A 23,071-nucleotide genomic window follows, 5' to 3' on the forward strand; every position below is an offset into this window, starting at 1 on the left:
ACAGTCTTTACCTTCCACACTTTGTGTTAGAGAGTTGGCTGAACTGGTTCTCACGAGGAATTTTTTCATGTTTGAAAGTGATTTTTTTCTCCAAGTGCGTGGCACAGCGATGGGTAGCCGGATGGCTCCGAATTACGCTGGTCTATTTATGGGTCTATTTGAACAAGACATGGTTTTTGGTCCCACAAATCCTTTTTTGTCCCACATTAAAATATGGAAACGTTATGTGGATGATATTTTTCTGTTGTGGACTGGAAGTGAACAAAAACTTCATGATTTCTTTCAATGGATTAATACCTGTAATCAATCTTTAAAATTTACGATGTCGTTTAATATGAATGAAATCAATTATCTCGACATCCTGATTATAAGAGAAGAAAAAGGTTTCAAAACAACGGTATATAAAAAACCCACTGATAGAAATGCTCTCTTAAGAGCGGACAGTTTTCATCCACTTTCTTTAAAACGAAGCCTCCCCATCAGCCAGTATAACCGCATCCGTAGATTATGTAGTGAAGATGTTGACTATGTACATCAAGCAGATCTTTTGGATATGCGTTTCAAGGAAAGACGCTACCCACAAGACTGGTTAAGACAAGCACGGGACAAATTCACTGATGTAACACAGGACCAGTGTCTACAGGCCACAGGGAATAAGTCTTCCAACAACAGCCCGTTATGCATTCTACAATATTCTAATTTGGGAAGGGAATTCGAACAAGTTGTAAAAAAACACTGGCATATCCTGAGCGGTGATCCTAAGCTGTCCATAACATTTAAGGACACACCTAGAATTGTATACAAACGTCCCCCCAACATCAGGCAAATTGTAGTAAAATCAGACCTCCTCCCTCAGAGACCGGACACTTTGTTCACACAGGTCCCAGGTGGCAATTACAGATGTGCCAATTGTGCGCAATGTAATTTCACCAGTAAGAGCCACACGTTCACGCATCCCCTTACAGGGAAGCGTTTTGATATCAAAAGCATTATTACGTGCACCACCACCAATGTTATATATTTACTTAAATGTCCGTGTGGTTTAGGATACGTGGGGAAAACGAATCGAGCACTAAAGACACGCATTGCAGAGCATAGATGCAGCATAAGAAATCAGGACCCAAAGAGTCCAGTAGCGATGCACTTCCTGCAGGCAAAACACAACGTGGCATCCCTCACGTATCAGGGAATCGAACATGTTAAACGACCAAGACGAGGAGGTGATACGAATAGACTGTTGTTGCAACGAGAATCCTTTTGGATATTCACTTTGGGCACGATGTCTCCTAGAGGCATGAATGAAGAGTTCCCTATCAGTCATTTTTTGTGATGCATGTGAGGGACAAGATATGTAGATGTATATTTTTTTAACCTGATGTCACTCTTGGACGTTTGAGATATATTGTATGATGTATGAATGTTAAATGTTTCCCCATTGGTAAGTTGTCCTCACACAGGCTACTATGTTGCCATGTTGTGTGTGATTATTTTTTTGTGAATGACGCCACGTCACAATGACGTCACCAGGGGGCGTCTACATATAGATGTTACACGGGTGAAACACATTATGATGATGACCTGATGAAGGGCTGAGAGCCCGAAACGTTGTGTCAGTAAAATATTCTGGAGCAAAAACGAGGTTGTGCGGGCTGTTTTTTCTATTTTCTACTGTCCATTTGGCCCAGCACCCCAAGCAAGGGATGTGCGTATATTTTCACTATTTTTGACAAATTGGCCCATTGCCATAATCCCTATAGTTTTAGGAGTAGGTTCATTACCTTTAATTGTCGGTGCAAGCTATTTTTAGAACGGCGAAGCAGAGCCGTGAGCTGCTCAGAGCTACGCTACGGAGGCTCAAGGGATTTCTTGGTTTCCCTCATCAAATACACAATCCAACAACTCCAAAACGCTCTCGTGGACAAGTTGTGACCTGCACATGGATTGTGTATTTGATGAGTTTGATGAGGGAAACCAAGAAATCCAATGAGCCTCCGTAGCGTAGCTCTGAGCAGCTTGCGGCTTTGCTCCGCCGTTCTAAAAATAGCTTGCACCAACAATTAAAGGTAACGAACCTACTCCTAAAACTATAGGGGTTATGGCAATGGGCCAATTTGCCAAAATGTTGAAATATCCCTTTAACCTACTACAAAGGTTCATGGAGAAAAAGAAAGAGTCTCTAAAGAAGTCAAAACTCTTGCCAAACTTGACTTTATTATTAGACCAATGTGTAATGAACCTGGTTCAGGCCATTTCCTGAGAAGTGTTGGCCTAATGACAGTAAGTTCTGTATAGTGCAAAAGTTGCTGGAGTTTTTACTTCTTTGGATGTTATTGAAAGCTCGGAAAAACTCAGATTCCTTTCAAAACTACCCCCAAAGGTAAAACAAAACAAAAACCCAGGGCTTCAGATTTGAAACCAAAGCTTATCTTCTTCTCAGGTCTGAAACTCCCTCAGACTCTTTTTAAAAAGAAGCAGAAGATCGTTTACTTTTGATATCTCATCGTCTTTACCCATGTCGTCTATAATTTTGAAACACTTTTGTGACATCAGCCTGGAAAAACATCTTGTGCTATCGGCTAATGTGTTATTGGAGTCGTTGCAATTATACTTGGTTTCTCATTTGTTCTCAACATTCACGTCAAACGTCCGAGCCCCTTAATTACATCTGGGAAATTCAGAGTCATCCATCTTGGTGCTTACTATTACCAAAGTGCCCGCGGACAAAACAAAAGCCTCGCATTAGCTCAGCACTTTAATCCTCACATGACCAAACTGTAATCATACAACCATCCTGATGCTGGCAAGTTGTTAATCTTCCTCACCGCAGCCATCCGTCCCATATGACTCCCAACACCGTTTTATAAATGTATATAAATAAACTGCACCTCCAGGCTTTTAGTTCTTGACTTTACACGGTCACTTACTGATGATGATCCAGTAATAGTCTGTAACTTACATCACTGTTGGCAGTCGGCACCGCTCCGTCTGTGTGAGTGTGTGACTTGCCAGGCTATTGGTCAGTGTGTTAGTATGATAAATTGTGACAGTAGTCAGTGCGATGGTCCAGGCTTCCTGCCAGCGAGAACCATAGTAACAGCGCAGCGTTCCCGACTCTGCCTTTGAACTGATGTTATGCTGCTATAATGAGGGAATGTTCTTTTCTAAGCTTAACCCACAGGAGGGTGTGTGTGTGTGTGTGTGTGTGTGTTTGTGTGGGGCATGGTGAGTCATACATGCTGTGGCCATTGTCTTTGGCCTACAACCAGAGGTCTTGTTATTTTCCTCATCCTCCAGGTGACAGAAACAAACCAGGAACTGTCTGTTAGTGTATGTGTGAATATATATATATTGCCCCAGGGCAGATACTTTCCGTACATGCAGGGCAGATCGTCGTCATGCTCTAACTTTGTAGATTTGGCCTACAAAGACTGGGCGGCCTGTCAAAAACTAGTGTGTGTATGTGTATTTGTCCGTGTGTGTATGTGTGTGTCTGTGCGTGTGTGATGACAGCAAAGACAGTTAGCCCCCACCTCAGCTCTCTGTTAAGTCTTGGTTTGACATTATTGCAGTCTAATAAGCCATACTCCAGTCAGCTCATGTAGTAAATCTTTGCCATTGTGCTGCCATATTACAAACAGATGTGCACACACATGCACACACGCACACGCACACACACACTGTAGATACATGCAAATACAGCCTGCAGCTATATTTGTAAGGCAGAAGAAAACACTCCCTGCCTCTCCTCCTCTTATGTTTACTTTGACTCTTGTGCTGTGACCAAACCCAGTTCTCTAACCTGGCTGCACAAATGACGTCTTATTGTAACGCTCTCCTTTTTTATTTTGTGTTTTTTTCTCTCTCTGCTTTCTCATTTCTCTCTGTTGCCACTATCTTCACTTTGTCTTCTTCTGCTTTTACTTGTTGCTTCTTGCTCTAAACCAAAGATTTCCCACCATTTCATTCGCTACCTTTCATCTTCCATCTCTCATTTCCTGCTGTTGCTCACCTGGACTTGCTCGCACGTTGCAACGGCTATTGTGAAATCCATCACCAGGTTTGCGTCTAGACCTATAGCTGTAAGAAAAATGGTATAAATTGTAATGAAATGAGCTTTAGCCCTGCTCTCTGTTCTCTATAAACTCTGCATCTAGCTAGTGCATCTGAGAGGGATATTTTGCTGATGCCACCTTGGACTTTGGGAGGTCGGGACAGTCACTGTTATTATTTCGGCTCAACTTCAATTACATAACGCCAAGTATTTTACATCATGTCTGTGATGTGTAATTTAAAGTTTAGCACCTCATGATTAAATAGCATGTTATGAAGTGTCATCTGAGATGCGTCGACAGTATTAGAAAGCTACTTTGGGTTTGGGTGGTTGGTTACATAAGCAACAAATGCACCTGGCAGTAAGTGACTGTAAACATATAATAACAGGATCTACATAATAACTAGTTTGTCTGCTGCAGCCTGTTATAATGTGTGACGCTGAAACACCTGAAATTGGAGGAATTACTCATCTCCAGCCCAGTTCGGAGCTCTTTGTTTATGCTTTCCTGCACATGTGCATGATGCTTTTCTGCACATTTGCATGGTTGCAACTAATGTGGACTCATGTACATAATATCTCTATGTTGCGCTGCACAAGAGGGCTGCTTCTCATTAGGAAAAGTCTAGACCTAAACCTCCGGCTTAGCTGCAGCGCCGCAGCCACATGCTCAGCTGAACCCACATCCCAGCCCGAGCGTGTATATGCCTCTTGGCATACGCTGAGGGTTTATGGGTAAGTGAATGAAAACCCTGGTGTGGGCTGATGTCTCAAGCAGACGAAATCAAATGTCAAGAAAGGGGCCCAGCAAATACATTATAAGAAAAAAAAAAGAGTACACAGAAGAGGAGATCATGAGAGAGGATGTAGGAGAGATAGTGTTAGTTTTTTATCTTTCAGTGGAGTGTGGGGGTGTAATTCACAGGCTGAACAAAGCAGGAGGGAAAAAAGCTAAAGAGGTGTTGATTTTAGAGATGAAGGATAAAGAGGAAGAAGAAGAGGAGAGGGAGAAGGGAAGACGTCAGGAGGAGAAGCTGAACGGTGACAGCAGGAGGTGAAGGGAAAAGGACAAGAGGAGGGGGGACAGGGGAGAAGTGTGAGTGATACGGAGCCAAAGGTGACAGCGTGGCCCCCTCTCTGTGGATAAGGTTGTGACTGACGCATGCAGGGACGGTGAGACCCTCCTCAAACATGTGCACACAGACCCCCCCTGAATGATGAAGAGGCGGCTGGACATTTGACCGTGAGCAGTGACCGGGGTCACATGCACAAACACAACTCCGAGAATAGACTCTAAACACTAGGGAGGAAAATAACCTAGTAACAGAGGATGTGGCGTCTCTCTGTGACAGAGATAGAGGGGGATTTGGGTGTTTTTCATTCCGAGCGTGCGCTAATACTTAAAAATGAATGATTAAGTTAATTTTCTTGAAGCTTCCCTTTCATCCCCATGGCTGTAATGAATCCCATAAACCGTTTATTATCTATTAAATCTTCAAGTTGTCTCTTTACTGTTGCTCCCACTAATTTTTCCTCCAGCTGAGGTTGCGTACAGCCACATATAATATTATTATTTTATTTTATTTTTTATAAAAGGGAGCGGGGAGAGTTGAGGGAGAGGTGAGGGGAGTCCAGTTTTATAGTCTTGTTTGTATGTTGGGTTGTAAATACCCTCTAACAGGCTTAAAGTGACAGCTGGTCCCCAGGAGTGCCCCATGGCTTTCCTGCTGAAACTGCACTAATGTACAGTGATTGAGCCTTTTTAAGATGTGGGAGAAAAAAAATCTGTTTTTGCTTCATTTATATTGAATGATTAAAATATCACAATGATTAAGTTAAATATGATTTAAGTTCAAACCTGTGGTTGGAATACATGGAAGAAAAAAAGCAACCCAAATCCAAAATGGCTCACAGCAGGCCGGTTGATGAATGGGTCCTGTGTTGGAGAAATGCAACAATAACTGTAATATTATATGGCACTGAGTCAGGGTCCTTGAGGTAAAGAAAATCCACTAATACTCGGGAAAAATTAGAGGGCTGCTGGGATGACTTAAACCAAATTTGCCGTCCCATGCAGCAGCGTACATCATGGAAATCTTGATTAGAGGGTTTGTTGGAGCCAACGGTCAGTGAAAGCAGCAGCAGCAGTGTGAGGTGTTTAGAGGTTCGGTCCTGACCATCCATCTTGCAGACTTATTTGAGCTGTTTCAGCCTCTTGTGCAGATGTGGAGAAGGAAAAGTTCACATCTTATTTTCCAATCAGAGAGTGCTGAAAGCAAGTTCAAACTTTACATTTATAGTCTTTTTCCTCAGGTTTAGACGTATTGGAAACTTCATGCTGATGGTTTATCTGATAGAGGTGAGATCACTGTATTTGTTCTATAAGATGACAGTATATTAATGAAAAGGTATTCCTGCTGTTGCATAAAGGTGTTTCTATTTTTGGTTGAGTTTAATGTGATGTAGTTTATATTATTTGACATGTTTTGTGGCTGTGTGATGGTGCTACAGGCAGACCAGACCAGGAAGTAGACTAGACTGCGGTCTGTTCGTATAGTTTATAGACTCATTAAAAAATAAGTTGGACAACACAAGCTGTCTGATGTATCATAGTATAAATGATTAGGGAATTAAACCATCAGCATTCATAATGAAAAGAGTCATTAGTTGCAACACTAATTTGGACGAGTGTTAATTTGGTCTGGCTCAGGCTGATACGACTGAGATGTCAGTGCAGGAGAACATGTGAGACTGAACCACAGAGTCCTGATATAGATGTGGTTTTCAACATGTGTGTGTGTGTGTGTGTGTGTGTGTATGTGTGTGTGCGTATATTTGTGTACATGTCGGTGAGATGAGGAGGGGTGAGTCAGTGATAGTTCGGATCATGATGACTCTCCTCGCCGTCTGTGTGACGATGGCCCATGGCGACAGGGGTTTGCGGTTAGAAACCCTAATCTGCTCCTCATATGACCCGGTGACGGACAGGGACAGCAGTCGACCGGCTCACACATGCACACACACACACTCTCACACGCAGTTAGACGGCCCTCAGACTAGTTAGTCTAGCTTCAGCGCTCCAGTCTAAATATGCTCTTATATGGATTTCTGTTCAAATCTGGAGATCTCGACTCTTTCTTTCAGTGTAAACACAAAGTGCTGCTGCCTACATGTAACTGCCCAGTGAGCACAAACACGTCTGAAGAGACGTGATGTTTGGACGTTGAGGACGTCGTTAAGGGAGGGAGAATGAATGTCTTTTATATGCCTTGTCATGACATCGGAAAGACGTCTTAAAGATGCTTCTTCTGGACATCCAGTCTGCATTTCTACAGAGACCACAGTGTGATTTTTACACGTCTGGAGTTAACTTTTTTTCTTTTTCTTACATATCTGTATCTGATATGTTTAGAGCTGCAGTCATTTGTTAATTAATCAATTAGTCATTCAGAGAAAAGAAATCAGCAATTGAATTATTATTGTTTTATTATTCTTTGCGTTCATAAATGTCAAATATTTGTTGTTTCTGGCTTTTTAAAATATGAGCATTTGAGACTTGATAGTTCAGTGTTTGTTGAACTATAATGGGGAATGGCTACAGTGGGAAATGATAACCGATAAATTGGTGAAAATAATCATTGTGTAGTTGCAGTTTAGGTTGAATGATATACAAAAGAAATTGTATTGCAATTGCAGCATGATTCGGTAAGTGAAGTTGTAGCCCAGACTTTATTTCCTCCTTACAGACAAATCTGAACTCTGATTTGTTGTAGAAACTAGATACATCTTTCTTTCTCATCTGATATTGACACGTCTGATCAGAGGCTTTCAACATTATTACATAAGGCATGTGGACAATATGCTGATTTTTGAATAATCTTCTACGCATCTCTAAATCTTACTCTATCCCCTCCATTATTATAACTGATTGGAAATCCATGTGTTTTTTATAAAATTGAGTATGTAATCATAATAATAACAGTAGTGGCCTGTTGTAAAGACCCTTAGGTACATTTAAAAGGGGGGAAATTGATGTGAGGTCAGGAAAATGGGAAAAACAACTGGTAATCAGTGGCCTCATGAAAGGCTGGTTTCATGTGGTTTGAAGCTCGGATCTGGGACTCTACTAGTTTCCATTGGTTCAAATACCAAAATGAGAAAGTGATTGGAAATAAGAACTTATCAAATGGTTTTTAAAATCCATCATGATGATACTTTCTTCATCTTTTTTTCTGTCCCTCGCTTGTGTCAAAGTGCTCTATACCTACCTGCTCACTCACACTCACTGCTCGAGGGGGAAGATCCATCGTCTTGTCAGTGAATGTAATTCAAAGTGTTAAGTGTTGGATTTGAGCACAATAATATCCCCAATAGAGGAGGAGTATGTGTGTGTGGTTTGTTGAGCCGTCCTAGCTCGTTGTGTTACTGTGAATAATGTCTGTTAGTGTATAAAAGCACTCTGGTATCTGGGGAATGTCTGAGTCCAGAACTTTCTGGAACGAATCATTCAGCTCCGAGTCTGACCGGCAGTGAATGTGGGATTTGATCCTGGTTGTGGCTCCATGTCGTCTCGGTTTGGTTTGGTCGCCTTCTTTTCCATTTTGGGCTCTGAATGTGCCTCAACACTCATCACCTCATAATTGATGGTGTTATTTTTTTATTTGTCATTTTGGTGTTGTGGTTATTTTTGTCCTGTAGTAGCTGTGATAAAAAATCTTTTATAGATGGTAAACACACACAGCCAAGTGCTTCTTTTTTCCTACAAATCGTGATGTCCTGAGCTGATCAGAATACTGGATTGAATATTAACAAGTTATGGCTAAATTTAAATCCATTTATGATTTATACTGCCTGTTGTAATTCATTGAGCTCAGGTTACCTCTGTTTTCAAAATGCCAAATTGTTTTTCATTAAAACACGGGAAATTGAAAACAGCATCCAGATATCAGTGACATTTAAAGGGTTTTTGTTGGGTTTTGGTTTGTTCTTACATTTCATGCTGCTGAAAATGTGATAATTACATTAGGAAAGTTGTGATTCATGCTTTATTTTCTTAATATAGCCTGTGTCTAGTGTATGTTACATAAATAACATTTTACAGTAGGCCTATCTTTTGGCCAGCTATGTGTTTGAACAGCTGATTGATGCAGGAGAATACACTGAGCGTCAGCAGATTTTCATTATTAAAAGACGATACAGATCTGGGATCAGGTGGAGCGGCCTCGTGGTAGTCTGGTGTTGGATGTGCAGCCAGAACCGCAGGTTGTTATGTGTCTGCAAAGATTATTAATTTTTTCATGCCTTAGACTAAAAGTGGGCATGTGGACATTTTTCTTTTTGGTTTTACACAAGCAGTCTCACATCGATTGAATCACTCAGAACAAGATATCGGAGCCTTATGTTATAGATGCAAGATATCAGAGATATGTTTATTGATTTTGAACCTCAGGGGCGTGTTGGTGTGTGGGTTTGGATGTGTGTGCGTGAGCGGTTGGTGTGAGCTGGCTGCCTCTGGGCCTGGGTTGTAGGTGGTATAGCAAGAATAAACTGTTGACTGGCTGAATCCAGGTCAGCTGTCTTTGCGCATTACGTTAGATTTATTTGTGTGTCCTTTGTCTTCAGTGTGTGTGTGTGTGTGTGTTTTTGCTGTTGCTTGTGTGGGCATACGTGTGTCTGATGTCTGATTTGTGTGTCTCCATGTGCACAAGCCAGAACGCAGCCAAAAACATGACATCACCCCAAATGTGTTTTTTAAATTAGCTGCAATGCAGGGACCGGGTCATAGTGAGCTCCAGGCAAGACAGGATGGACAGATGTGTGTGTGTGTGTAGGTGTATGTGTGCGTGTGTGTATGTGTGTAGGTGTTTGTTTGTATGTGTGTGTGCGTATGCATGCTCGTTTTCATGTGCATATATCTGTATGTGTGTGATGCAGATGTTTATTTGACTTATCGTGACCTATTTGTACTTGTGCATGCTCACTCTTTCATATTTGAGTATATGCATGCACAACTCTGTGTGTGTGTGTGTGTGTGTGTGTGTGTTCTGCAGGTTTTGGATGTTTTGAAGCCGATGCCAGCTTTCATCATCATCTTCATCTCATGTGGTCCACAGTGTTGTGTATTTACATCATGTTTTATTCTGTCCTCTGCAGTGGAACAACAGGATCTCTCTGTCTCTGTGTGTGTGTTTGTGTATCTCTATGTGTGTGTTTGTGTATCTGTGTGTGTGTGTGATGAAGACAGTGTGTGTGTTATCCTTATAAGGCCAAGCCGTTTTAAGCAGGAAACATTTAAGGATAAGAAAAGATGTGAGTCACTGTTTTCCTTCATCTGCTCAGAAGCACAAAAACATCCTCTCTGCTGCCCTCAGGACCCTCTCTCAGGGGATATATTGTATTTAGATGTTAGTGCACTGTATGAATGTGTGTGTGCATGTGTGTGTCCATGTGTCCTGTAGTCCTCTGCCTTACTGTTTTGCTCCTAATGAGGTGCTGAGCTGTTCGCACAGCCCACTCTCCTGAGAGATGTGAAGAGCACCGCGGGAACAGCTGGTCCAGAGCTGTCGGTGTCGAGCTGCAGAGGAGCCCTCGTGCCATTTCAGCCTGTTAAAGTTGGAGCATGCATTGAGTTAGAAAAGAGTAGGATTAAAGTCAGAGTGTGAGAAAGAGAGTGTGTGTTTAATTCTTCATAGTGGAAATGTAACATGTTTTGGAAGTTTTGCACCAATACCGTCTTACCCAAGATCTGTCAGACTTGTGGTTGCATGTTTCATGTGTGCGGGTTGAAGGAGTGGTTCATAGTTGGTGGTTTATGATTCATTTTAAATGGTTATCCATCCAGGACCATATGGTAGAAAAAACATCCCACATATTTTGTACGTTTTGTCATGTTTTGTTCCTGCATAGTTGGATGAAGCGTGGCTCAGAGCAGTAACTTGTGACATCACAAGGTTACAGAAGTCCTGAGGGTTTGTTTTAAGGCTCAGCTCCTCAGGACAGTCTGTGTGGACTGAATACATGGGACACATTCACAGTATTACTGTAGAACCTATTGATTGATTGATTGATTTATAATCAAAAAGATACAGAACTGACAAAACTGGACCTTGAACTCTTATCAAACATTAGTAGGAGGTGGTTGGTGTAACATGCACTACATGGCAGTAATGGGATGTATCAGGATTGTACGATACTATTGATGAATGAGCTGCAGTGATTTTAAAGCATGGATCAAGTGGCTGGTGGCAATTTATTCATCTGACAGTCCAAATCTGGAATATATTCATTTTACTGTGATATATGACAAAGAACATAACATTTTTTAATAGTATTTTTAGTTCTTAATGGTTAAACATGTGAACAACCACAATGTATCAGCTGATTGTTGCACTTCCAAATGGATCATGTAGGATCTCCTTTTTCAAATTTTAGGAAAGTACTCTGCTGTTGTCTCTGCTAATGAGTTCCCCCCAGGAAGGATAATAAGGATTATTGGAGCTCGAGCTTAGCGGTAACTCAATGTTTTCATTTATTGACTTTCAGTTTTAATGCTTTGGCCTGTTTTCATCTGTGCTGCCTATATAGACCACTCCTGTCAGCTGCCTTCACTGAAAAAGGAAGGCCACTTTGTTATAAGCAATAGAAAACAGATTAATCCGTTTCTGTCATAACATTGAGATGAATACCACCCGTACAAATATAAATCTCTTCTCTCTTTGTTTTGTGTTTCCGCTCCCCGTTTACACTGAAAACGCCTTTTACTGTGATTTTTTTTTTTTTGATAGAAAACTTTCCCTCAGGGCCTGGACCTGCCTGCATGTTGCTCCGTCCTGTTCTGCCCTGACTGTTGGTCTGATGCATAAAGGCCGGTGTCATTATTCTGGGGTGTGCTCTGCTTTGTCAAGGCTGCAGATGTAGATTCACCGTGAACAGCTGGCTCTAACTGTGTGTGTGTGTGTGTGGTGTCTCTAGAGCGCAGTGATTTGTGCTTTCAGCAGTCTGGGTTTCATCCAGACAATAAGTTTGGCAAACATAATGAGAGAACCCACAAGTCTCCGCCAGACACACACAGACACACACACACACACACTCTCGACCCGGTGCGCCTTTACATTTTCACTTTTGCTCTTGTGATAACGAACATATGCTTCCCTCTGTTTCTCTTTTAAAAAGCTTGATTGTGGTTGTTCTCTTCTCCTCTCTGGTGTTTATCCAGCCTAAACAAACAGATTTTCTTTTTTTTCCCTTTTTTTTCCTTTTGGGGCTCATGAACACAGACACCTTAACCATCCTTTAATCCATAATTGTATCAAATAACCCCCTCCCCTGCTTGTGTTTTGGCTGCCGTACAGATGTCTGGTGTGCAGAGCAGCTCCCCGCTCCTCTCTGTGTGGGACCTACTGTACCTTTTGTAATCCAGACCTCCAGAAATTCCCTCCCAGGCCTCCTCCTCCTCCTCCTCCTCCCCCTCCTTAAGATAGACTAATGGCCTTGTGGATCTGGCACTGTCGAGAGAAATCTCCTGCTGTGTTTTTATGCATCACATTTTGGACCTGTTGCAGTTTAAAGGTGGTTTCGCTTCAATAGGCGAGAGAAAATGGAGCGTTAGAGAAAGAGAGGAGCTGCGTTTGTAGACTGATGATTTCATCCTCTGCTGAGTGAATTTAGGTTTGCGTGTTTCTTCGTCTGTACAAGACAGGCAATTGTTTCTCGTCTTCCTGTTTTGCACAGTCTGATTGCCAGCTAGGCCATCCATCTTTCCCCTTCATTTCTCTGCAGCTGCAGTCGACACAGAGGATGATGATGATGATAATTGAAGTGTGGCCCGGGTTTTGACAAGGACGGAGCTTTTACACCAGAGCGTCTCTCTCTTGTCTGTCTGTCTGTCTGTCAACCAGCGAAGACAATTTTGACATCTCTCCCAGTTTGATGCACAGCTGATGAGCAAAAACTGTGCTGCAGAATACGTTTGACTTGATTTTCAATGTGTAGTTTGTGTGTGTGTGTGTGTGTTTGTGCACACACTCAACACAGGCACTCAGAAGTCAGAGTAAATAATTCATGTGAGGATTACAGACAGAAGCAGAGAAGTGGGTCAGAAATGAAATGCAGTTATTTTGTTGGACATTTGAGAAGATCAGATAAGAAGAAGAAAAAAGTGAGAGATTCAAATGAGTTGAGAAAAAAAGGGCAGAAGGTGAAGAGAGAAAGAAGATTTTTAAACTTGACATTTAGAAATATTAAAGAGATGTATTAATGGGTTTTTTTTGTTGTCGATGATACGTTTTTCATTCCTGTGATCTGGACGAGTTTCTGTGTGTTTCTGTGTGAGTGAGTGTGGGTGTTTATGCTTCTCTGTTTTGTTTCTCAGAGGAGAGTTATGTTGTCTAAAGCCCAGTAATCCCTCTTTTGTAGCTACTGTTGTCCCTCATTGGAGGCCAGAAGTCAATACCCACAAGGCTGCTAGTGTTCCTCCTCTCCTCTCCCAGCTCTGCTCAGTGCGTGCACGGCCGACCAGAGCCTTGTGGTCTCGTCTCACTGTGTGATCTCAGAAGTTGCATCAAACTGCTTGTGTTGTGTATGTGTGCGTGTGTGTATGTGTGTACACTACAGTCTTAGGCCAGTTCAGACCTGTCCTCTCTCTTTCCCTCGGGGGATGTTTGGGGTGCCTATTTGAGCCCTCCTCCTCCTCACAAAGACCCACTTCCCCTTTGGGAGGCCCCCCTGGCCCCTTGCTATTTGCCCATAGACACACACACACAGTCACACACACGTATACACACACACAGCTAAAGAACACGCATGTATTGTCATGCACAAAAGTACACAAACTCTCTCTCTGCACATTTGCCCATGCACACACACACGCACACACACTTGTAGTGGCTGGATTAAAGGTTGTGACAGAAGTGGCCTCTGGTGATTTAGTGCTTCCTGGTGAAGGTCAGGGTGAAGGGAAGACTTTTTTAGATGGGGTTGAAAGAAGGGAGCAAAAGAAGGAGGGGAGGAGAGGTAGAAAGAAAAAAAAAAGAAAGAGAGAGAGATGGAGAGAATCGGAAGGTGAGAGGGAAAAGGGAGAAAGGTTGTCACATATAACCTAATTTCCTCCTCCAAAGAAACTCGAGGAACACAATCACCTGATCCGCCTCCACTTCTCTCCTCTTGTTCCGCACTTAAAGGAGAATTCCGGTCATTTTTGACCCCTAAATCGTTTTCCTGATGGTCACCCAGTGTTGGGGGCGACTAAAACTGATGTGAAATCATCACAACAAGGAAAAAGTGTTTGTTTCTGTGGCGGGAAGAGCAGGCGCTCTGCGATCGGATGTCTTTCCAGGATGTTTCAGAGGTAGGCTACATGCAAAAACACAAAGTTTATACTGTTTATACTGTACACTACATGAGTTCAGTGGTGTGTCATAAGGATTCGAGTCACGTACCATAGATATTTGATTGTTTTCTGAGTGTTTGTTGTGGTTGAAAGAATTGCCCCCATAGTTTAGCGTTGTTGCTATCCTTAGACCGGAATTTTCCTTTAAATTCAGATAAAAAGAACAGATTATGGTGCGTTTTGTTGTTTAAGTATCATAAAAAGCTGGGAGGTAAAGCCTCACTGTGTTCTCAGTCAAAGGTGAGATTATATCTGACTCAAAGTACTCTCTGTTTATTGTTGTAACAAAAAAAGGTCCAACCTGTGCTTGTAGTTAATATTTCAAGAGTTGCCAAAAGTTTGTTTTTCATCGTTGTTTGTTTTTCCTCCAAAACTTTCAAGACAGCTTTAAAAAAAAAATAAAGCTGCATTTCTCATGTCCAGAGACTTTCCAGATTTTGGCTTTAAGCTTTTGGCTTGTTGACGTTAAAGTGAAAGCCGATACCTCCACGGATCCTCCGCGAACTCGCCCATAAATAACTGAGCTGCCACTAAATCAGGACAAAGCTTGAAAACACACCACAGAAGCTGTGTGTGTGTCTGTGTGTGTGTGTGTGTGTGTGTGTGTGTGTGTGTGTGTGTGTGTGTGTGTGTGTGTGTGTTTGCTCACCAGTGAATCATCTCTTGTGCCACCGAGGCATGTGCAGACATTCACGGGTGGCTGTATGCACGTGTGTGTGTGGAAGTTGTTCAGTGTGTTATAAACACCAGTGGAGTTTGTTTACATGCTCAGTATCACTTTGGGAAGCTGTCGTTTACCAAGATATACACTCGGATATTGAGTGTGTTCACTGTGTGTATGTGTGTGCAGCAAGGAGAAAGGAGTGTGAGTGGGCACATTTTGTGTGTGTGATTGCCATCCTATAGTAGTCTATTTCTAAACTGGCTGTCGAGATTTCAAGTGCAGCTTGTTGCCAGGAAGTGTAATTTCCTGCTCGAGAGACTGATTCAGCAGCATCCAGCTGTTGTGTGTGGATGTGTATTTTTGTGTGTGTGTGTGTGTGTGTTTGTGCGAAGAGAAAGGAGAGAGAGAAAGTGTGACAGAGACGAGGTGACCGCCTGTTTTTTCCATACAAAGGCTTAATAGTTGTTTTTCCAGGTGCCACAACCAACGCCCCCCCTCCTCCATCTTGCCAGTCACTCCAGCCCACTTTCTCCCCAGTTGCTCTTTTTCACACTTTAAAGTAGGAAACTCTGGCTCCATTATTCCCCCGGGAACCCTCAACAGATCATATGTCTGCGCTCATAGTCCAAGTTATAATAACCTCTCAGTGTTGTTCTTTCGTCACGTGCTTATTCTGAAAACCCTGCGTCCCACAGGTAGACGGTCCTGACTGAGCTCATACAACAATTTATCAGTTGCAGTTCTGTGTTCGAGGTCGCGATCGGTCAGAAAATATGAAAAATTCTTGATAATTCATCATTTGAATCAACTTCCTCTTATTGCTTCCATTCTGAAAGCTTTGCAGCATGATTGCATAGCTGCGATCTGGCATGAGGTTAGTTTGGATGAGTGTGGTTGCGGCTTCAGTGGTGCTGTCTCGCCACGGTATCCCAGTTAGAATATATACAGTATATACGTATATGTATAGAAGCGTATATATATACAATGTAAATGGGCATCCATGTGCAGTGTTTATGCCAGTGGTTAGAATAGAAGAGCTTCAAATTAAATCACATTACCATGATTCAGTGAAACATTCATATTTGTGTCTCGAGTTGCAGCTTTCAGCATTTATCTGTAGAAATTAACACCAAAATAAAATAAAAAATGAAATGCCACAACACAGGAATTTACTCACTGAGAAAATTCAAAGTCAACAGTGGCTCTGCATTGAGATAATGAAGATTTCATCCTTTTAAGAGTGACGAGTTTGCTTTGCACCCCTGATTTGCTTTACCACCATAACCTCAGCTACAAACCAGTTTAATAGACTCATCTGAAAAGCCATGCTGCTGAATAAATACAAGGGATGCACTGAGGGGCCGGAGGAACGAGTTGCCTCTCTGCAGGGGGAGGGAAACAGAGAGGAAGAAATTGGTTACTAAGAAACAAAAGCATCTAAATCTAATTAATAGGGTTGGAGAGAGATATATTGTGACAGAGAGGCATAAAAGAGAAAAAGGAACTGAATCCTTTTCACTCTTTTACGAGGCCTTTAAATAATTTTCAGTCTTGCTCGCAGGTTTTACTGCGCACTGTGTTTACCTTCTTGTCAGGCTCTGTGAGGCCCTGGTATGTGGCGTGATACTGGTATTTGCATGTTGCTCAACTTTATTTTCTTATTTTACCACGTAGAGACATTTCTCTCTGAATATTAACTCCCAGTCGTGAGCGTTGGTCATTTTGAAGTGACAATCACAATTAAAATCTGTACTGTACAAGTGTATTAACTATTATTTCAGTTGTCAGTCTGTTCGTCCAAAAGTCAGATTTTACAGCTCTGTGACGATTTGTTCTATTTTGGCATATGATAAAGTTCAAGGCAGCTCTTTGTCACACTCTGTGTTTGGAACAGCTGAAGGTCACACCATGACCTCTGCTCAACCACTTTGTGTTATTCAGCCTTTTTTTGTTTCCTCTGAAGCACTGGAAAAAATCAAGAGTCAAACACAACAGTATGAATGAAAGAAACTACATCTTTAATGCATTAACAAACATGGAGCTTCGGGGGGTGGGGAGGGGGAAAACAGGAATGGAGACATAAAAAGCAACAGGTGTTTTCTCTCTGCGCCCACCACCACACCTGTTGAATCGTGATTTCTCAGCAGGGTGAGAGAAAAGTCTTTGTAGATCTGCTGTGATGACGAAAGAGGGAGTCACGTCTTTCTCTCACTCTGCTCAGCCTGTTAACGGCACTTTTTGTGGTTTGTGTGCTGATGTGAAGCTAAATGCAGTTTTGGAGGGTTTTTTTAATTTTTTTTTTAATTTTTTATTTTTTTACATCAGCTGGCATCTGGATGATAGCTTCAGGGTCTCTCTCTCTCTCACACACACAGCTCAATATTGATGCATCCACTTCTTGATGACCGTCTTAATGATTTACTCTCTCTTCCTCTGTTTTCCCTGTCCTTCATTCTCCCCCCTTCCCCTCCCTCTCTGACTCGCAGGTGGTGTCCCCCCTTCTGACACATGGTTGACAGTGGGAGACTGAAGAGACGAGAGGGAGCGCGAGAGTGACGGAGATCCAGACCAACGCTCGTGGAGAAGAGGAGGAGGAAGGAAGGCGGCCATCTGCGGCGGTGCGTCCCCTGCTATTCTGCAGCTGTGTCCGTTTTCAGCTCCTTCAGGACGAGTTAAAGAAGGACGAGAAGAGCAAGAGCGAGATAAGGGGGGAGTTCTTCTTCCTATACGTCTCATTGCCCCAGAGGATGAGGGGCAATGTTAAGGCCTCGCTGGCCTCGGATTAAGCCCTCGGGCCGGCTTCTTTTAAGGGAAGGGTGATACCCCAGCTGGATGTTCCGCTGTCGCCGTCCTCCATGGCTATCATTAGTGGCTAATGAGCTGCTGCTAGAGAGGAAACGGAGAAGGTGCCTGTGGAGAGAGGAGGAACCTTCCAGCTGTTATTAAGAGGCCCTGAGATTTCAGACAAGGAATTCTTTCCCCTTTTCAATTGCAAGTATGACAGAGTATCGACTTTAAGAGTTGTAGATGTTTCTCTTCATGGGTTGACGGCCTGTTTTTTTGTTTTGTTTTGTTTTTGCTTCGTGATCATGCAGTTGAAAGACTATTTTTTCCTGTTTTTCCCTCTCAAGTGAAGTAGTTTCAACAAAAGACTATCATCCATTTGGAGTTTTTTTGTGAACATTGTATTGTTTTTCTTGTTTTTTTGACCCTCCTATGCCCTGAAGCACCACTGCTCATCATGGCAGCAGCCTATCGTGTAGTGGTGAGCAGTGTGAGCTGCTACAACAGCGTGGTGGTGGACCGCCGCACTCACTCCCACGCTGTGCACTACTGCTCCGGGCCATGTGGGGCGCTGTCCCAGGGTCTGGACTGCACCGTCGCGCACCGCGGCACCTGCTCGGAGCTGCTCGTGGCACCGGACCCTGTTTACCCCGACACCAACAGCTCAGCCATACACTCCCGTAACATGATCACTCAGCAGCTCCCTAACCATGGTAAAACTAGCGTCGTCGTGGATTCGAGTTATAACGGTGGCCTCGAGAGGGCGGGCAGCAGCGGCAATTTGTCAGTCGGGGAGGACAGCCCCACGTGGCGAGGTAAAAAGGCCCCAACGTGTGGAGGGTCGACTGGAAACCTGACCACCTCCAGCAGTCTGAAGGACATAACTGAAGAGGCCATCAACCTGGCCAGTGGGAAGCTCAAAGAGTTTTCCTTTGACAAGCTCCGCCTCTCCTCCTCCAGCCACGTCACCTTCAGGAAAGGCCGCAAAGTCCGTCCCGATTCCTTCAGTCGACGCTCCACCGACCTGGAGATCATCTATGGCCACTTCAGCTCCAACATCACCACCAACGGAACGACGAACGGCATGACGAACGGCACGGCTGTCTCCAACGACGAGAACGTGCCTCCGTTCGTGCTGGGGAAAGGAGCCGGAGCGCTGGAGGACTCCAAGCTGAAGGGAAACTCCAGCACCTTGGCGGCCATCACCAAAATAGGCGGCGGCTCCACCAGCAGCCTGACGAGCATCAGCTCATTAGACCAAAGCCTCAACACGGTGGCGTCCTTGTACCGCAACACCCTGGGGGAGGAGAACCTGATCGCCCGTCTGCTGGAGAAGACGCGGGCGGAGGCGGGCAGCGGCGGAGCGGGCGGCGAGGACATCCGCGCCTGCCTGGACATCCTGCTGAAATGCTCCGAAGACCTAAAGAAATGCACGGACATCATCAAGCAGTGCATCAAGAGCAAAGCCGGCGGCGGTCCGGAGGATGGAAGCGCCAGCCCCGACAGCATGTATCGCGCTGTGATGAGCCGACTCAGCTCCTATCTGAAGAGACTGCCGCTGGAGCTGGAGGGGATCGGCGGTCTTGGAGGCGGCGGCGGCGGCGGCGGTCAGGGCGGTCAAGGCGCACCGGGGAGCGGGCACAGCGATTTGGCCGAGCTGGTCAACACCCTTCACTCCATCCAGCAAGGGCCGTTCTCTCCCATATTTGGCAACGAGCAGCCTCCTCGCTACGAGGATGTGGTGCAGTCGCCTCCCATCCCGAAGACGGTTCCTCACTCTGCGTCCTCTGCTCCGTCCTCTGTTTCTTCATCCTCATCTTCATCGTCTTTGAAATCAGACTCCATCCACACCATACCAGTCCAAAGCTCCCCATCCAGAACCAGCTCCCTCACCAACGGACTACAACACCCACATTCTTCCTCTATCATCACACAACACACGCTCTCTCCGCCGTCTATCGGCTGCTCTCCGTCCGGCTCCTCTCCGTCGCCGTCCCCCTCCCCTCTTCGCACCTCGCCGACCCCGCCGTACACGCACACTCCTCCAGCCTCCCCTATGGAGGCTCTTTATATCGAGGAGGAGGAAGCAGATGTGGGCAAGGCACCAGAACTAATCTCACAACAACAGACACTCACTGCTCCGACCAGAGGGGTAAACACTCTGCAGAACAAAAACGGGCCTGTGTTCTCAGGTCAGCACATGCACCTGTCCCAACCGCACACACTTCATAACTCTTCAAATGCATCTCCAGCCAACGCCGGCTACGGCCCCGCTTGGCCCTCATCTCCCCTGCTCACAGTCTCCACACCCAAAGCCGTCTCACACAGGAACGATGACATCGACAAGCTACTGATGGACCTGGAGAACCTGTCTCAGAGTATGAGCCATCCTCGAAGCACTGAGCCTCCGCTTCCGGCCAAGACCCGTAAGAGGGAGGAGGGCCAGGGGATCATCATCTCCAACGAGGCCTTCACACAGCCCAAAAAAGCCCAGTTTCCAGTCCAGAAGCCAATGGCGAGCCACTTATCCATGAACGGTCCTAGCTCCAGGGCTCTGTCGGCTTTCGCTCCTCCTTCTCCTCCTCCTCCTCCTCCTCAGGGGGAGAACAGCGAAGCTTCTCTGGGAGAGGAGGAGGACGGGGCCCTTCTGCTGAGGATCCTGGAGAGCATTGAGAGTTTTGCGCAGGAGCTGGTGGACAACGGGGCGGGGAGCTCAGGGAGCGCGGAGAGGAAATGCGGGAAGGAGCGGGAGGTGATGCGGCTCCTGCAGGACACGCTGGCCACCACCACCGGCGGCAGCAGCAGGGCCGAGACCCCCGTGGAGAGCGTAAACCCTCCGGCCGCCGCCGCTGCTCCGCCCGTGCACACAAACGCAGCCCCGGCGATACCTCCAAAACACTCCATTGCAAATACAATCGCAGTTCCCCCTGCACCGACACCTGCACCTGCACCTGAAGCTGTGTGCAACGACGCTATGTCCGAACCCGCACCTGAACCCACACCTGATGTTGCCCCCAAACCTCTGACCCCCACACCCACACCCACACCTACACCCACGCCAGAGCCTGTGACTGAAATCACAGATGAAGTGACAGAAGCCTCCGCGGCTGACACCCCTGCTCCTGAAACGTTGCAAATCACCGCGCAGTCAGCCGACGACCTCACACCTGTGGCCGCACCTGAGGCTCCAACTCCAAGAGACACCACCACCATCCCCACCCCCACGACCCCCACCCCCACTGCTGCTGCTGCTGCTGGTGATCCTGCTGCTGCAAGAGACACCGGTTCAACTCTGCTCATCCAGCAGACTCCAGAGGTGATCCGAGTAAGTGACGCACACATATTGAAATTTATATTATATTGCTGACAAGTGCACAAGCTGTGTTTAACATTATTTCAAAGGGCAGTTCACTAATGATATTAATCAAATGTCACTTTTTGCTGCATCTATGGTGTAAAAAAAACCAGAAACCAAAAAACAGGCAGTCTGACTCATTGACAGTGAAACCGACTGACTGACAGCAATAGGCAATTTGAAAGACAGCCTCCATCGCTGCCAGTGTGTTTAATATTAAACACCCAGGCGAGGGTGGTATTGCTTTGACACAACAGGGCTGATGCCTCCATGACTGATGGGCCGTGATGAATAGCACTCATTAACACGCTGATACAGTTTCTATTCCCCCCTATCTGTGCGCCGGAATAAAAAATAAAAATAGGCTGCTGGTGCTTTTAAATCATGGAACAGAACAGCTCATTGTGTTAGGAGTGGCTCTCTGTTGACTTTTCTTACCTTTTTAATTTGTGTTTTGTCCTGCCAATGTGTGTACGTGAGTATGTGTGTGTGTGTTGGCTTTCCTTTTCTTCCCCGGGGAATAATATTGAAAGGTAATTTAGGGGGTTGTGGTGGGGTGAGGGGTGAAGGGAACTGGAGCGTGTGTGTGTGCGAGGTAGTGACGCTGTAGTGAATAAACGGGGAAAGGTGAGGGTGAGAGGGGGGAGGTTACCTCACCCTGTCTGTGATGTGGGTGTTCAACAGCACACTGTGGATTTAGATAATTACTCATGACAGACAAACACACATTAACACCGACTCACAGTATCAAATCATTGGTTGTCAGGTTTTTTTCCCCTCTCCTTTCTTCTTTTCTCACTAATTTGCTTTGTTTTTTTGTTTTTCCTTCTCCCAGCATCCCTCCTTCTCCGAGTCACTCTCCTGCTGCTGTTTGTGTGTGTGTGTTTATTTACTGAGCTGTGTAACCTTATGCCCTGCTGATATGTAGGGCACCTATTTATGAGGTTACCATGGTAGCTGCCGTAGTCAGAACAGAACAGCCAGCACCCAAACACATCATTACGCGATCTCATTCCTCCTCTTCTGTCCTCTCACTGCTTATCCATCTCTCCTTCCTCTCTCTCCCTCTCTCTCTTTCTTTGTTTTTCTGCTCCCCTGCCTCCACATCTCTTTGTAATCTCTTGCACCTTCTATTCTTTCCCTTAGTTTCTTTCCTCTTGTTGCATGCATCTGGGTCAATTTTTCTTTCTTTTTTTAAATTCTTCTTAGTGTCCTTCTTTCACCTACGGTCAAGGAGGTGGTCTTACGTTGACCACCACTTCTTGCTCCTGTTCCCTGTGATTGGCTGCCATGTTTATTTTGGGAGCAGTTGTTGCCGTGTGGAAGGCAGAGCAGCCCCCAATGAGTGGTGCTGATTGGAGCGTGGCGGGAGGGCGGTTGAAGGGCGGCGCGGGGCGAGGTGGGGTGTTGGTTTGGGTCTGGGGGTCGGGGGTCTGTTGGCACACTGAGTGTTAACGGTATCGTTACCCTCCACCCCTGGCAGAGTTAGGTGTGAGGGAGACCTAAATCTGTCCACCTCTCTGTACTATGGCATCCTGCTAACAGACGCACTGTCGCCACAGTGTAAATGGACCTGCATACGTGTGTGTGTGTATGTATGTGTGTGTGTGTGTGTGTGTGTGTGTGTGTATGTGTGCACTCAGGCGTCCATACATGTCCAGATGCTCATGCATATGTGTGCAATTACACATGTGTTCATGCACATATAGCCGTATTCCTCTGAACCCCTTTTGCTGAATGTGTGCGTTTAACCAAGCTTGTATTTGTGTGTATTTGTGTGTGTGTGTCTGTTTGTTGGCCTGAGGGTAAGTTGACCCAGTGCTACTGTGG

General features: G+C 44.9%; 1 protein-coding gene across 1 annotated transcript in view; it reads left to right on the forward strand.

The window, feature by feature from the left end:
• Positions 1 to 23,071, forward strand: part of ppp2r3a (protein phosphatase 2, regulatory subunit B'', alpha) — a 63,628-nt gene that overhangs the window by 20,214 nt on the left and 20,343 nt on the right. The window contains exon 2 of the mRNA XM_085768508.1: positions 17,589 to 21,211. Within this exon, the coding sequence (XP_085624634.1) occupies positions 18,344 to 21,211 (2,868 nt within the window). The 5' untranslated portion in view covers positions 17,589 to 18,343. The remainder of the gene's footprint in view (positions 1 to 17,588; positions 21,212 to 23,071) is intronic.

The sequence above is a fragment of the Trachurus japonicus genome, chromosome 22 (genome assembly GCF_045865225.1).
Source record: "Trachurus japonicus isolate A0001 chromosome 22, Traja_1.0".
In the NCBI taxonomy this organism is placed as follows: Eukaryota; Metazoa; Chordata; class Actinopteri; order Carangiformes; family Carangidae; genus Trachurus; species Trachurus japonicus.